This window comes from Bubalus bubalis, chromosome 10 (genome assembly GCF_019923935.1).
Source record: "Bubalus bubalis isolate 160015118507 breed Murrah chromosome 10, NDDB_SH_1, whole genome shotgun sequence".
Lineage (NCBI taxonomy): Eukaryota > Metazoa > Chordata > Mammalia > Artiodactyla > Bovidae > Bubalus > Bubalus bubalis.
Genome location: NC_059166.1, coordinates 55,987,373 through 56,005,332, shown reverse-complemented (window position 1 = coordinate 56,005,332; position 17,960 = coordinate 55,987,373). Strand labels below are relative to the sequence as shown.

At 36.4% G+C, this 17,960-nt stretch overlaps 1 protein-coding gene across 10 annotated transcripts in view; it reads right to left on the bottom strand.

The window, feature by feature from the left end:
- The window catches only part of GRIK2 (glutamate ionotropic receptor kainate type subunit 2), a 742,533-nt gene that overhangs the window by 382,664 nt on the left and 341,909 nt on the right, over positions 1–17,960 (bottom strand). For all 10 annotated transcript variants that reach the window (XM_025294639.2, XM_025294642.2, XM_025294643.2 and 7 more), the window contains 2 exons: positions 9,257–9,438; positions 190–243 (listed from right to left, as the gene is read on the bottom strand). In XM_025294639.2, the coding sequence (XP_025150424.1) occupies positions 190–243; positions 9,257–9,438 (236 nt within the window). The remainder of the gene's footprint in view (positions 1–189; positions 244–9,256; positions 9,439–17,960) is intronic.

Below are 17,960 nucleotides of genomic sequence, written 5' to 3'. Positions count from 1 at the left end.
CTTCCCGCCAAGAATCATTAGTTATCTGTGATGATAATTCCTCTTGGGTTTTATCAAAATAAAATAAATTCTAACTATAAAAGTGCTGCCATTATATTACTTCTTCCCACTCAAAACCCATTTTTCAGCCTGAAATTCATTATAAGAAACTTTAGAGTATTATGTTTATATTTTTCATAAATTACTTACCAGTGTGGTAAAGATATAATGGTAGTATTCTGTCATCATTCCCATAGCTAATGCCTAAGAAGTAAAAAATAAAATAAATATTAAAATATTAACATTGAAGGTACATATTACATGAAATACATTATGTCAATAAGACAAATGAGAAGAAAATAGTTAATATATAATGAAGAATCAGTGTATAATATTCAGGTTACACTAAAATTGGGTCAAATTAAGTCTTTTTTCCATAGTTAAAGAAGATTAGTGGTTAGGAAGGAATTTCTGAACTAGTTCTCTTGATAGAAAAACTATTATTTGAATATTTGCAATCGTAAGGCTTATAGCTTTACATATTAAAAGAGGCATTAAATTTGAAACAAAACCTGAAATTAGGAGAAGGAAACGGCAACCCACTCCAGTGTTCTTGCCTGGAGAATCCCAGGGACGGGGGAGCCTGATGGGCTGCTGTCTATGGGGTTGCACAGAGTCGGACACGACTGAAGCGACTTAGCAGCAGCATAGAGTATATAAAGCACTCCTACAACTCAACAATAAAAAAGAACAATCCCAACTAAAAAACAAATGGGCAAAGGAACTAAATAGACATTTCTCAAAAGAAGATATACAGATGACCAACAAGGATTAAATCTGTTCTATATCACTAATCTTTAGAGAATGTTATTAAAACCACAATGAGATACTTTACATCCATTACGACAGTTATTACATACTTAAAAAGGAACAGAAAATAACAAGTATTGATGAGGATGTGGAGAAACTGGGACTCTCGTGTATTGCTGATGGAAATGTAAAATGGTGCAGCCATTGTATGGCTGGTCCCTCAAAAAATAAACATAGAATTTCTATATCCTCTAGCAATTCCATTTTTGGGTATATGCCCAAAAGAATTGAAAGCAGGGAATTGAATAGATATTTGTATGATCATTTTTGTAACAGCATTATTCACAATAGCCTAAAAGTGGAAACAACCAAAATGTCCCTTGACAGATGAATGGATAAACGAAATGTGGTGTATACATGCAATGAAATAATGTTTAGTCTTAAAAAGGAAGGGAATTTTGACACATTTCACAACACGAATGAACCCTGAAGATGTGCAAAGTGAAATAAGCCAGACACAGAAGGACAAATATCATATGATTCCGCTTGTATAAGTGGTACTTAAAGTAGTCAAGTTTATAGAGATATAAAATAGAATGGTGGTAGTGAAGGGGTTGGGGCAAGGGGAAATGGGAAATTATTATTTAATGGGTATAGAGTTTTAATCTGGGAAGATGATGATGTTCTGGAGATGAATGGTGGTCAAGGTTGGACAACACTGTGAATGTATTTAATGTCATGAACTGTACACCTGAGAGTGGTTAAATGGTAAATCTTATGTTATGTATATTTTCCCACAATAAAAATGATTTTTACATCTAAAAAAAAAACAAAAACCTGAAATTAGCACGTCCTAGTTCATTATGTTTCTAATGTCCCTACTACAAATATCGTAATAAGGAACACATTTTATTTTGTTGAAAAGTGTTACTCGGTAAGGAAAAGAGTGTTCCAAAGTACAATACCAACAGAATTTTTTTTAGCATTTTAGACATTTTCTTAGTATTAATGAAGCAAAGGTAAATCACCACGGTACAGATAAAGTGGTGTTTTTTTTTGCTTTTTATTAATAGGTCAATTGAAATTTACTATATTTTATTTCACACCTCTACAGCCCTTGTCAATTTTAGGCCATCAGTCCTAAAACAAGGGCTTCTGGAGTAGAACTTCCAGTCATAAGCATCAATTTCCTCTCTGAAAATAGAGAATGCATTTGAAATAGCTGTTTTATCAGTGAACAGTATTTGGTGATGATAGTTGATAATGATGCATTTTTGAGCTGAATGAAGAGCTCTTAGTAAACAAGTATTCTCAGGTGCATCTAACACTCTTCTACAAACAACTAACTACTCAAATTGGTTTACTAAGTGGCTGCCCTAGCTACATCCTCTGCATTCTGTATTAACCAATTAGGTCTAATAAAATTTGTGTTTCTACAAATTAATATCTATCAGTCAAGAAAAGATAGATGCTTTTTGAAAATTTTGGGGGACATATAAAATGTACTTTTTAAAAAGGAAGAAACATTTGTTAGTGAAAGTTGGCATCAAAGAATTGAGCAGAGGAAAGGAACTTAGAAAGTGTGATGTTGTGACTTATAATAAGAAAATATGTATTTAGTCTTCATTCCCACTTCTGGCACAGAGCTCCAGAAACTCTTGGAATTTCCCAAATGATAAAAGCAATGGGAACAACTTTTGTTATTATAGTTGGTCTCTTTTCTTCATTTCCTGAAATTACTTCAGAGCCATAAAAGTGAAATGAATGCCTTGTTAATTTGACAAGCACCTTTAAATCACAACTGAGTTTATGTGAAAAGAGGTGATTTGGGGAAATCCCCTAAAGATTGCAGGTGCGGGAGGGGGTTGCTTATTGTCAGGAAAGCAACCTTGTTAAAGGAAAGTAGGAACTTCCAGTTCTACCCCCTTCTGCCCCCTTAACTCTTGAAAGGGAAGAGGGGCTGGAGATAGAGTTCAATCACCACAAGGCAACGATTCAATCAGTCATGCCTATGTACTGAAGAAGTGAAGTCGCTCAATCGTGTCCAACTCTTTGAGACCCCATGGACTGTAGCCTACTACTGCTCCTCCGTCCATGGGATTTTCCAGGCAAGAGTACTGGAGTGGGTTGCCATTTCCTTCTCCAGAGGATCTTCCTGACCCAGGGATCGAACCCAGGTCTCCCGCACTGTAGGCAGACGCTTTACCGTCTGAGCCACCAGGGAAGTCTCAGGAATGCCTATGTACTGAAGCCTCCATAAAAACCTAAAGGAGAGGATCTGGAGAGTTTCCAAATTGAAGAACATGTGACTATGCAAGGAGAGTAGATTATTCAGATGGGGCATGGAAGCTCCTTTTCCTCTCCCCATATTTTGACCTATGCACCTTTTCTATCTGCTTGTTACTGAGTTATGTCCTTTCATAATAAACTGGGAATCTGGTAAGAAAAATGTTTCTGTGAGCTACTCTAGCAAGTTAAACAAACCTGCTGCTGCTGCTGCTGCTGCTAACTTGCTTCAGTCGTGTCCGACTCTGTGCGACTCCATAGATGGCAGCCCACCAGGCTCCCCCGTCCCTGGGATTCTCCAGGCAAGAACACTGGAGTGGGTTGCCATTTCCTTCTCCAATGCATGAAAGTGAAAAGTGAAAATGAGGTCGCTCAGTCGTGTCCGATTCTTAGCAACCCCATGGACTGCAGCCTACCAGGCTCCTCCATCCATGGGATTTTCTAGGCAAGAGTACTGGACTGGGGTGCCATTGCCTTCTCCTAAACAAACCTAAGGAGGGGATTTTAGAAATGTCCAATCTATAGCCAATGGGTCAGAAGCATAGGTGATAACCTGGATCTGTGGTTGGCATCTGAGGTGGTGGGGGAGGGGGGAGAAAGACGGTCTTATGTTAATAGAACTAAGCCCTTAACCTGTGGAGGCTGATGCTATCTCTGGATAGATACTGTCAAAATTGAGTTGGATTGTAGGACAATGAGCTTGTGGTGTGGGGAACACCCTCCCCTACCCTCCACAAGCATAGTTGAATAGGATGTACAGCCTTTAGGAAACAAATAATGTTTCCTGAATTGGTCACAATAAACTGTGGAAAATTCTGAAAGAGATGGGAATACCAGACCAACTGACCTGCCTCTTGAGAAATTTGTATGCAGGTCAGGAAGCAACAGTTAGAACTGGGCATGGAACAGACTGGTTCCAAATAGGAAAAGGAGTATGTCAAGGCTATATATTGTCGCCCTGTTTATTTAACTTATATGCAGAATACATCATGAGAAACACTGGACTGGAAGAAACACAAGCTGGAATCAAGATTGCCGGGAGAAATATCAATAACCTCAGATATGCAGATGACACCACCCTTATGGCAGAAAGTGAAGAGGAACTCAAAAGCCTCTTGATGAAAGTGAAAGTGGAGAGTGAAAAAGTTGGCTTAAAGCTCAACATTCAGAAAACGAAGATCATGGCATCTGGTCCCATCATTTCATGGGAAATAGATGGGGAAACAGTGGAAACAGTGTCAGACTTTATTTTTTTGGGCTCCAAAATCACTGCAGATGGTGACTGCAGCCATGAAATTAAAAGACGCTTACTCCTTGGAAGGAAAGTTATGACCAACCTAGACAGCATATTCAAAAGCAGAAACATTACTTTGCCAACAAAGGTTCATCTAGTCAAGGCTATGGTTTTTCCTGTGGTCATGTATGGATGTGAGAGTTGGACTGTGAAGAAGGCTGAGTGCTGAAGAATTGATGCTTTTGAACTGTGGTGTTGGAGAAGCCTCTTGAGAGTCCCTTGGACTGCAAGGAGATTCAACCAGTCCATTCTGAAGGAGATCAGCCCTGGGATTTCTTTGGAAGGAATGATGCTAAAGCTGAAACTCCAGTACTTTGGCCACCTCATGCGAAGAGCTGACTCATTGGAAAAGACTCTGATGCTGGGAGGGATTGGGGGCAGGAGGAGAAGGGGATGACAGAGGATGAGATGGCTGGATGACATCACTGACTCGATGGACGTGAGTCTGAGTGAACTCCGGGAGTTAGTGATGGACAGGGAGGCCTGGCGTGCTGCGATTCATGGGGTCGCAAAGAGTCAGACACGACTGAGCGACTGATCTGATCTGATATGAGCCAAAAATAAACAATTATATGAGCCAATAACACTGATAAAGTTTTCATTTAAGCAAAATGAGAGAAAATGTTTATAAATAAAAATTTACAAGATTATCTTTGTAGAAGGTATTCATTGTTCCTGATGGATATGCAGTAAAAGTTTCTCAACTTCAGAACTACTCAGTGACAGCTCAGCATCACCCATGTCAATATTTTTCACTTTATGAATTCAATAGGCATAGAAATATATATAGAGATATATGAAAGAAATAGCAATTCAGATGTATAACTATAAATAACAGTTACATAATGCCTAAAAAGTGTTAGGTACTATTCTAAGCACACTGCATATTTTAATCAATTTAAGCTTCATTAAAAAACCTATGAAGTAGCTCCTATTATCATACTTATTTTACAGGTGAAGAAACTAAGACATAATAAGAATGAATAAATTAGCCAACAAATTGAGAGAACATGTAAAGATGAACTCCAGGTCTTTAACTCCTGGAGCTGGTATTTGCGGCATAATCTATGCCTTTTATAAAGGAGTATATTTTATATTCCCAAAGATATAGATTCATTTTACAATCTACACATTCTAAAAATTTGGCTGTTTCCTCCTTGATAATTTGAAAACCTGGGAATCTCAGGCCAATATTGGAAATTGTGTTTTGGAGGAGAGTGGGATACAGTTAAGGAGACAGTGTTCTACACCAGCTGGAGGTTTTTTCCTCGTCTTCTTGAGAAGAAAACTGTAAGGAATAACTGAGGACTGTGTGTGCCTTTCATTGATCTCCCTTAAGTCTTTGATACTGAAAACAAGAGTCAGTTATGGACTTTGAACTAAGATCTAAGTAGAGAAGTTTAGCTATAACATGAACAAAAGTGAACAACTCGGATACTCTCTCGGAAGGTGAGCTAGGAATTTCCAATGGGAATTTAAAAAGATGTAAAATATCATGTATGAAACGAGTTGCCAGTGCAGGTTCGATGCATGATACTGGATGCTTGGGGCTGGTGCACTGGGATGACCCAGAGGGATGGAATGGGGAGGGAGGAGGGAGGAGAGTTCAGGATGGGGAACACATGTATACCTGTGGCAGATTCATTTTGATATTTGGCAAAACTAATACAGTTATGTAAAGTTTAAAAATAAAATAAAATTTAAAAAAATAAAAATAAAAAAAATAAAAAGAACTTGCACTCTATCTTCTTTTATTTAAAGCCTTTAGGTCTTGTTAGTACTACATTTGAATGAACTATATGCACACTTCAGATCTCATGAAAAAGAATAAAATTATCTTCTTCTTATGGATAAATAAGAGAGACCACAATAGAAAACTGTTTGTGCCATGTCACCCTCTTGGAAAGAAACACCACAGATTAACTTTTCCAAAATAAAAATATTGTTAGAATTCCCCAACATTTAACTGATGTAGTGTTAACAATATCATATGACAAATTAACACACACAGTTATTCAGGCACACAATTTGCAGCCAGTTTATCCTTCACGTTATATCTGGACATTAGTGTCATCATTGTTTAGTTGCTCAACCATGTCCGACTCTTCGTGACCTTATGGACTGTGGCCCTCTAGGCTTCCTCTGTCTGTGGGATTTCCCAGGCAAGTATACTAGAATGGGTTGCCATTTCCTTTTCCAGGGGTCTTCCTGACCCAGGGATAGAACCCATGTCTCCTGCTTGGCAGGCAGATTCTTTACCACTAAGTCACCTGGGAAGCCCATGCATGAGTTACATAGCTTAAGGTTAACAATTGGAGTGGTAGACTTTATACATCTTTCTTGAAATTTTATTTTATCTTACTTCTTGATGCTGCAGCAGTTTCTTTGCTCCTGCTCTTACATTTTCCAGGCTAAAAAATTTGATTTCACATTCTCTGATACAGACTTCAAAGTTCTTGGTTGCTATTTTTTTCTGTGATAGAATGTCCTCCTGAGATTTTACTGCACATCATCTTGGCCCTACCATAGAGGATTCTCTTTGACAAATCTGAGAAGACTGGAATCTCTTGCTATTAACGCATGTATAACAATGAGTGCCCTGAATCTGCCTCAGAGAAATCTAGCCAGGGCCAGGCTTCACTCACTTTTAAAGCTTTAAGGCAGGAAAACTTCAAATTCAAGGTTGCTCCAAATTTAGTAAGAGCTATGTTAGTTTAAATTACACAAACAAAAATCTCTTTGTCTGGATATTCCTAATATTTGTTCTCGGAGTAAACCAGACAAGCTGAAAGTTCCATTTATGCCTGTTATTCAACTCTTCCATTTCTTTGGAGTTTCATCATTAGCCAGTGTTGAGGAATCTTGGAACAATTTCATAAGTCATAAAGTGGAGTCCTATTAAATGTACTGCTACATTTACAAAAAATAAGCTATTTACTTTCTTTTTGAATTGGTTTCTAGACTAACTGAGATCCATATATGAGACAAATGCTTTCTGGGACAAGGTAAGTTTTTAAAAATAACCTCACCATATGTGATCTGCCAGTGTTATAGAATCGAAAAGCATGCTTTCCATGTGAAAGTGTTATTCTGACTTTAACTTAACTTTCATATTCTCATTTTACTTTTGTTCTGATTTTTCACCTACTAATCTTGTTAAAATTACATAATTTTACTGTTTAATATATTTTGAATACAACTTTAATTTTGTTTTCATTTTTCAAATAGCAGGTTACACATCAGAAAGCAAATATAAAATAATGGATAAATCAATAAAAGGAAGAATGGAAATTCTATTATTAAAAGTGATAGATATTCTCACCTTTCAAACACCAAAATAAGTTAATTACTCTAGAGAAAAGACAATTGATCACCATAGATACTTGTTGGAAGTCTAGAGAAAGCATACTGTCACTGACAAATAGTACAGTGCTACCCACTCCAGGCATAAAGGAAAGGTATTCTTTCCAAGTCTGTGTATTATGAACATGATCAAGAATTTTTATTAAATGAAAAATAAATTCCAACTCTAAATTCCAGTGCTAACTTTATTATATCATTTTATCCTGAAAATCCCAACCAAACAACCACAACCATGCTTACATTCTTTATTACTCAAATATAACACTAGAGCAATTTTCCAAATCCAATTAAATATTTTATTATAGTGAAATCAACATCCATATTGGAAGACTGGACAAACATCTGCTTAATAAACTAACCATGTTATAACAGGCATTTACTATTGGTAGTTATATTTTATGAGATATAATTTGACATCTGAATCTGCATAACCCTCTAGTAGAGATATTTTGTCCTAAATTTTATCAAGGCAGTTGACTTATTTCCGGTGCCACCATGTATAAAAGAGGTTAAAAAACAAAGTCCAAAGACTTGTGTTCAAATTCAGATTCTACTAGATAGTACAGCTTAGTACTAGCTATTTAACCCCCTACATCAATCCCCTTATATATGAGCTAATAATAACTGTTTTTCAGTGGACTGTATGGTTTGAATAGTGTTGAAGTCATAGTAAGAGGTTTTTACTGCTATGAATTGTTTCCTTTAGTTGATTTAGTATTATCTTTTTAGGTAGGCAATGCTTTATTCTGGAAAGAATAGTTCTTAACATCACTAAGGAGAAATATAAATCCTTCTGCTATACACTTGCTGATGGAATTAGTAAGTTACTTAACCTTTATGAGACTCAGGTTCTTCATCTGTAAAATGGAGCTAGTCACCATCTTTACAGATCACTTGTTTTTTTTTTTACATAATTATTTGATTATTTTTAGCATAATCATTATATAATCACTTTTTACATAATCCTTTGATTATGGTGATGATTAAATAAGATCAAATGCATAAGGCATCTCAGCATAGCATACATGTCAGGTAAAGAACAATGTTTTTTCTCTTATTTTTGCTTTGAAGTTTATTCCCTCATTTCAGCACAAAATAGAAATATCTATTGCTTTAATCAATATTCACAATAACAAACAGTACTTTAGCCATTTGAAACTAATCTCAGAATTTCAATCTGCTTTGAAGATCATCACTATCTATATTACTTTCCTTTAAGACAATTACTTAAAAGCATTTGTCAGATTTTTTTATCAGAAAATTTATATCAAAGTGACTTCTCTGACTTTTTTATAAACTGACCATGTAACAATAACAACTTCATTTAAAAATCAAAAACCAGGGGACTTCTCTGGCAGCCCAGTGGTTAAGACTCTGTGCTTCCACCTCAGGTGGCACAGGTTCAACCCCTGTTTGGGGAATTTTCAAATGCCATGCAATGTGGACAAGAACAAACAAACAAAAAACATATTTTAAACTCAAATGTAATAAAGAAATTAAGAACTTAAATAATTTAGCAATTACCTGTTTCAAAATGCCTGCTGCCATTTCATGGCTACAGTCAAAGATGACATGGAATTCCTTGCCTCTTTTCATCTCTTTCAGTAAGGGTTTTGCATCCTTTGTATCAGCAGGTAGTTGACGGATCTTAAGTCGAAGATTGTATCTTGATGGAGCTTTGATGAGCTCCTGCAAGCGAATGAGACCTTTAATGAAAAAAAAAAAAAAAAAAAAGAACATTAGAGAAAAACCACAGTGGATCATAGAAATCACAAAACACACTACAGTGATGATTTTCTTGACCATGTACATTTCATGATGTGGCCACTGAAATTCCTGCTTCAGAATTCCTAATTGCCAGTTGTCTTTGTTAATGTGTCATGTGCTTAGTCATGTCTGACTCTTTGTGACCCTATGGACTCTGCAGACTCCTTTGTCCATGAGACTTCCCAGGCAAGAATACTGGAGTGGTTTGTCATTTCCTCCTCCAAAGGATCTTCCTGATCCAAGGATCAAACCTGCTTGTCCTGATGCTCCTGCATTGCAGATTCTTTACCCTTCTGAGCCATCAGGGAAGCCCCATATTTGTTAATATTACTTCTCAAAATCTTAGGGTATATCTTAAAGAATGAAAGACATACATGGCTATTAGTTAAATGTAAACAATTTAAATACATTAAAGACTATAGAATAAAATAGTCTCCCTTTGTACCCTAATTCTACTCCCAGTGGGTTGTCATGGTTGATGGCTTGAAATATTATCTTCCATATATTTCTTATGTATTTGCACAGATATACATAGAGGGCTTTATTTTACATTAATAGTTGTTTTGTGAGAATGTCTTACAGGTTATTATGTCAGTGACTACTATTCTAGTTTGTCTAATTAATTAAACACTGTTTTTTAGTAGATATAATTAATGCAGTTATTCTGTTATTAAAAACTTCGATGGCTTCTTTTTTATTTATTTTTTTACAAGTAGTGGTCTAGTAATTTGGTATATATGTATAACTTTGTTTAGAAACAGGAATAAAAAGTATCTAATTATGACTTCCCTGGTGGCTCAGACAGTAAAGCATCTGCATATAATGCAGAGGCCCAGGTTCCATCCCTGGGTCGGGAAGATCCCCTGGAGAAGGAAATGGCAACCCACTCCAGTACTCTTGCCTGGAAAATCCCATGGACGGAGGAGCATGGTAGGCTACAGTTCATGGGGTCACAAAGAGTCAGACATGCCTGAGAGACTTCACTTTCTATGACAAAAATATACTGTATATTAAAATAATGTAAGAGATCTAAAGAATAAAATCTAAATTTGGGAATTTTTTCATTCGGTTTTTAATTACATAATACATCCTCTTAGATATACAATGCTATATACATGTTAACATGTTTCAACATAGTTAATAAAATTAATATGACTAATTTTAAATATCTTCATCCTTAGGACATGAAAGATAAAAAATATATAAATTCAGAAATACACCGAATAACTTTTACTTTTAAAGTATTGTCCCATAAAATTTACTTTATTGTAAGTTAGTTTAGAATTTTGATATTTAAAATTCTGCAAATAATATTTGCATAAATTACACAATATAATTATCTTGCTTTACACCTTTAAGTATTTACTAACAATAGTGAAATAAATACTATATAATTAATTGACATCGAATGTACCCATTGAACATAATATAATTCAGTGTAGGGAATCATGTATGTAATGAGTACAGGTGTTAACACTGAATTGTACAAAGGTGAAAACAAATATTTGAGTTTATAACACGTGCTTAATTGTATTAGTGTTTAACATTGGACTTATAAAATTCTCTAAAATGTGTATAAAATGCTATGCATTTCTTTGCACATGAGGTTACTTCATAACTAAGTTATAATAAAAATTTAAAGCACAGTAATATTGTTTTGGGTTTCCCAGGTGGGATAGTGGTAAAGAATCCACTTGCCAATGTAAGAGATGCAAGAGACACAAGTTTGATCCCTGGGTCAGGAAGATCCTCTGGAATAGAAAATGGCAACCCACACCAGTATTCTTGCCTGGAAAATTCGATGGACAGAGGAGCCTGGTGGGCTACGGTTCATGGGGCCGAAAAGAATCAGACACAATTGAGTGACTGAGCACACACACACAGAGTAACATTGTTTAACAACTTTTTATAAATAGAGTAGACGTGCTCTAAGGCAGTGACTTCCAAACTTTGGAATGGATGACAGTAATCTGTGAAGCTGAGTACAATCTAAATAACCAAGTCAGAATCTTCAGGGGATACAACTCATGCATGAGGATTTTTAATAATCACTCCAGATGATTTTCTTGGTTATCAAAGAGTGTGGTCAATTTCCAAAGATAGATCCAATTTTTGGTGTCTTTTGAGAGCTACCCTTTGAATCACTTCGGCAGAGCAATTAAATATAATAATAAGTATTTTATATTAACTAGTAGCATAAGACAATAAAATAATTTAAAAATGATTTCCAACTAGGAAGAATGAGTTAGAAAACTGTAAATACAACTGAGTGTAGGAATAAGAGAGAAAGAAAAAAAATTCATTACTCATGCATCAAATAAATGTTTATTGGATTACTTCTAAAATATTCTTAGTTCTAAATTTCTATTATTCTCATTATTTATATAAACACAGACAGATCTAATACCAACCTTAGGTGAATAAATAAAAGAAAGCTACACTTCACTAACTTATCTCACAAGATTTTGAGTGAGTCAAATGTAAATTTGGGATATTTAGTCTATCAGAGTAGCAATACCCTGAGAGTTGAGTATGAATCTCAGTTCAAAAAAATCTATGATATATGAATCTTTATGTAAGATATTATATCTGAGATTTGTTTTGCTTTCCTCTTCTCTATTAGAGGGTAAAACCATATAATCTATATAAATATATAAATTAATATATAAAACACCAAAGGGGAACTGGCTTATATTAGACTTTCAATAAGTAGTGGGTTTTTATTACTGTTATCTGGGCTAAGAAGGAAAGAATATAGTTATTTTTTAAATGTGCTGGTTACTAATCTATTCTTGGAAGTTATTTTGACACTGATATAGACTGAAAACCTAACAACATCAAAATATCAATCGAAATGTTGAGATAAACTCATTATCAAAGAAAAAGCAGCTATACAATTAGAGATTAGCTCAACAGTTCTGAATTGAAAAAGCTCAACTGACTTGGAAGTAGAAATTTTCAGAAGTATTAAATCCACAAATAGCATCGGTAGGGCTCACCTTAAGTATAAAGCCAACTATTTTCAAGTGTCTTAAGAATTCATTTGGATAGTCCATTGAGCCACCAGGTACAATAAATGTTTACTTCTCTTCACACATATACATCCCTGCTGGCGTGAATGTAACAGATTTCAGTTTGCCAGCTTCCCTGAGGAATAATATTCAAGAGATAAATTTAAAAAAAAATAGCTGTTGCTAGTAGGACTTGCCATCTCCTTCTTGAATTCAAGGGAATTACTGTCTTCATTTATATATACAACATGTATTTACTGCATGTCTATTATGTGCAAGACATTGTTTCATGGATAAATATAATGATTAGATTAATAGTATTTATTCAGTCTTTAACCACATGACATACAGTTTGAGATACAGTTGAGATACAGAGATTTAACCACATGAGATACAGTTCTATAATGCTTTTCACAATCAGTTTTTGGAATAAAAATGGTTTAACATTTTAATCAAAGAGAAGAAATCCAGAGAGTTGTCTGAATACTGAAAGTAGAATTGTGATTTTTAAATTCTGGCTTTCCATCATCTCCTGCATAGGTGCGTAGAGATCTCTCTTGGCTTCTAAGATTTCATTATTCTGCCCGGTGCTATTGTTTCTCTTTTATCCATATCTCCATTCCAGATCCTCTGTCTTCCCTACTATTTGACATTTAGATACAAACCCCTCTGTGAATTCTATTATTCAGAACACCTTGAAAGAATAAGAGAGTTGACAAAATGGGAGATGTATTCAAGACATCTGAAGAGTGGCTTTTTACTCGGGAACTTAATATGAATTATTTGATGGCATCCCTCTAAGTTAATATACGTAGATGAGCTTTTTATTGAAAGGAAAAAGGGCTTAAACAATAGGAATGTCTTTTAATTAAAATACTGGCCATGTATTTTCCGCTGTGGATCCCTATTGATCTTCCTACCTCCACCAGCATTCCTATGCAACATATCAGTCTAAAACTGCCAATTTCAGAAAGGATTACCTTAATCAATCCATCATACATAAGTCAATACTATTTTGTTGTAAAACAAAAGAGTTCCCTATTTAGGAAAAAAATAAGCTCTTCAAAATAATTGGGATAGTTTATATGTGATATGACAGCACAGTAATGCTCAAAATTCTCCAAGCCAGGCTTCAACAGTACAGGAACTGAAAAGTTCCAGATGTTCAAGGTGGATTTAGAAAAGGCAGAGGAACCAGGGATCAAATCGCCAATGCCTGCTGAATCATCGAAAAAGCAAGAGAGTTCCAGAAAAGCATCTACTTCTACTTTATTGACTACACCAAAACCTTTGACTGTGTGGATCACAATAAACTGTGGAAAATTCTTAAGGAGAAGGGAATAGCAGACCACCTTACCTGCCTCCTGAGAAATCTGTACGCAGGTCAGGAAGCAACAGTTAGAACTGGACATGGAAAAAACAGACTGGTTCCAAATAGAAAAAGGAGTACGTCAAGGCTGTATATTGTCACCCTGCTTATTTAACTTCTATGCAGAGTACATCATGAGAAACGCTGGGCTGGATGAAGCACAAGTTGGAATCAAGATTGCTGGGAGAAATATCAATAACCTCAGATATGCAGATGATATCACCCTTACGGCAGAAAGCGAAGAAGAACTAAACAGCCTCTTGATGAAAGTGAAAGAAGAGAGTGGAAAAGCTGGCTTAAAACCCAGCATTCAGAAAACAAAGATCATCGCATCAGGTCCCATCACTTCATGGCAAATAGATGGGGAAACAATGGAAACAGTGAGAGACTTCATATTTCTGGGCTCCAAAATCACTGCAGATGGTGACTGCAGCCATGAAATTCAAAGACACTTACTCCTTGGAAGGAAAGCTATGACCAACGTAGACAGCATACTAAAAAGCAGAGATATTACTTTGCCAACAAAGGTCCATCTAATCAAAGCTATGGTTTTTCCAGTAGTCATGCATAGATGTGAGAGTTGGACCATAAAGAAAGCTGAGAACCAAAGAACTGATGCTTTTGAACAGTGGTATTGGAGAAGACTCTTGAGAATCCCTTGGACCGAAAGGAGATCCAACCAGTCCATCCTAAAGGAAATCACTCCTGAATATTCATTGCAAGAACTGATGCTGAAGCTGAAGCTCCAGTACTTTGGCCACCTGATGTGAAGAACTGACTCCTTAGAAAAGACCCTGATGCTGGGAAAAATTGAAGGCAAGAGGAGAAGGGGACGACAGAGGATGAGACAGTTAGATGGCATCACCAACTCAATCGACATAAGTTTGAGTAAGCTCTGGGAGTTGGTGATGGACCGAGAATCCTGGCATGCTGCAATCCATGGGGTCACAAAGAGTTGGACATGACTTGAGTGACTGAACTGAACTGAAATGTGGTCCTGGCTTCCCGTGTAGCTCAGTGGTAAAGAACCACCTGCCAAGCATGAGATGTGAGTTCAATCCCTGGGTTGGAAGTATCCCTGGCAACCCACTCCAGTATTCCTTCCTGGGAAATCCCATGGACAGAGGAGCCTGGTGGGCTACAGTCCATGGGGTCGCAAAGAGTCAGACAGGACTTATTGACAAAACAACAACAAATGTGATCCTGGCCTAGGGTGCTCTGTTCAGAAGAGAAATAAAAGGGCCCAGCTACTAGATAAAAATAAAAGGGCAAAATCTACTTTGTTTAAAATATGGTTAACACAAATAATTTCCAAACAACAGTTTTCATAAATGTAGTTTACTTTAACAAATTTGGCACCTGGTTCAGTTATTTTATGGGAGGGTAGAATTGCAACACTTTAAAACAGTCTTTTAATTAAAATATCCCCTTTTCCCTAATGTAATTAGTTGATGTAATGATAATAAAATAGAAACAATTTGCACAGATGGGTTCCTGAAAATCTTCTAACAAAGAAGAGCACCACATTGCAATTATCCCTTTATTTTGGTAGATGAGTAACATTCTATCCCCTCTAATTCCTTCACTGAGAGTACATTTTTTAAAGCTTTTTCTACTTTCAGTTATTTCACAGTACTTAAAATCAAGGTTTATCTTAAGCTTACAGGGGACAGAGGTTTGAGATGCTCTTTTCAGAAGTTGCCATCAATTTAATTCTTAAGGAGAATCCAGAAGGAGCATTTATGCACACTCCAGCTGGCACTTGCTTCTAATGAGATCAATCACATCCCTTCCCTGCAGGTCCAGCCTCCCTCAGCCCCAGGAAGGGAGTCCCAAGTTTCCGCCTGGACTGATGTATCCATTTCAGTAGCCACACAGATTAGAGCTTTGCCACCTGGCTTATTCATCACGCCTATTTATCATCTCAGTGAATGTGGTCTGTGTATAGGCCAGACTCCCCTCACCCAAAATGCAATGCATAAAAATAATTCATCTATGTTCAATCACCACCAATGTGTTTTTCAGTGGGGAAAAGACCATTTATGGAAAGGGCAAGTATAACATTTCAGGGAGTTATTGTTATTGAATGTTTTGTTGGTGCTACAGAGTGTTTAAAAAAAAAAAACTAAATAGAATATGTAAACCAGATGTGGACCTTGTAACGTATGTTAATGTTATAAGTATAAAAGAAGGAAGCCAATCATTGTAAGAAAATCATAAATGACTTTGACAGGAGAGGTAGACTGACACTGAAAAAAAACACTGTCTCCAAATTTTTGTCAGCCCTTCCCTCCTTGGGGGTGAGGTGAATTTGTTCAGCTCAGAGAAATTAGAAAATAAGGAAAAGTGTGGTCTAGAAAAAAAGGGGGGTCTTGAAAAGATGAGAGGAAACTTCAAGTGTGGTTTTCATCTTCTTAAAAAAGAGAGAGAGCACTATGGAAGCAAAATTAGAGCTCTGGTTTCCTGGAGGAAAAACCCTTAAATCCCAACACTAACTTTACAGGGGCTTCCTGGTAGCTCAGATAGTAAAGAATCTGTCTTCAATACAGGAGATCTGGATTCAATTCCTGGGTCAGGAATAAGAACAAGTTCAGTCCCTGGGTTGGGAACATCCCCTGGAAAAGGGAATGGCTACCCACTCCAGTACTCTTTCCTGAAGAATTCCATGGACACAGGAGCCTGGTGGGATCCATGGGGTTGCAAAGAGTCACACACGACTGAGGGACTAACACTTTCACTTCGCTTTCACGTTCAACCGTACAGACAGCTATTTACTTCTCTCTTTTTGAAATTTGCTATATTTTTAAAGAATGACAGAGCTGATGTACAAGCATCTTGCACAGCTCAATACCAGAAAAACAAACAACTCAATCAAAAAGTGGCAGATCTAAACAGACATTTCTCCAAAGGAGACATACAGATGGCTAATAAACATATGAAACTATGTTCAACATCATTCATTATTAGAGAAATGCAAATCAAAATGACAATGAGGTATCACCTCACACCAGTCAGAATGGCCAGCATCAAAAAATCTACGAAGAATAAATGCTGAAGAGGGTATGGAGAAAAAGGAATCCTCTTGCACTGTTGGTAGGAATGTAAATTGATACAGCCATTATGAAGAACAATATGGAGATTCCTTAAAAAACTAGGAATAAAACTACCATTTGAGCCCACAGTCCAACTACTGGGCATATACCCTGAGGAAAACATAATTGAAAAAGACACATGTACCCCAATGTTCATTGCAGCACTATTTACGACAGCCAGGACATGGAAGCAACCTAGATGCCCATCAACAATGACTAGATAAAGATGGTAGACATATACAATGGAATGTTACTCAGTCATAAAAAGGAATGCATTTGAGTCAGTTCCAATGAGTTGGATGAACCTAGAGCCTATTACACAGAGTTAAGTAAGTCAGAAAGACAAAAACAAGTATCATATATGAATGCATATGTATGAAATCTAGAAAGATAGAACTAATGAGCCTATTTTCAGGGCAGCAGTGAAGATGCAAACATAGAGAACAGACTTGTGGACACAGTTGGGGAAGGAGAAGGAGGGACAAATTGGGAGAGTAGCACTGAAAAGTATAGTTTCAATGTAAAATCAATAGGCAGTGGGAATTTGGTGTACGACTCAGGATGCTCAAACCCATGCTCAGTGAAAACCCAGAAGGGTAGGATGGAGTGGGAAAATGGAAGAGAGGTTTAAGAGGGAGGGAATGTGTGTAAACCTATGGCTGATTCATGTTGATGTATGGCAGAAACCAACACAATATTATAAAGAAACTATTCTCCAATTTAAAAATAAATAAAATTTTAAAATATTAATTAAAAAGTGACAGAGCCTTATAATTCAAGACTGAAAATATGTAAAAACATTTTTGCTTGATGTACTAGAAACCAGTTGGTAAATGAGTTTCAATTTACATTCAAGAGTCAATTGATTATCAGTGGCTACCTTGAGCAGTGTGTTGAGAAGGTGCATGAGACCACTTCTGTGATCAGGGACATGTATCAGGAAGGGATATGAACCTTAGTGGTGGGGTAGGCAGGCATGGTGGCATCAT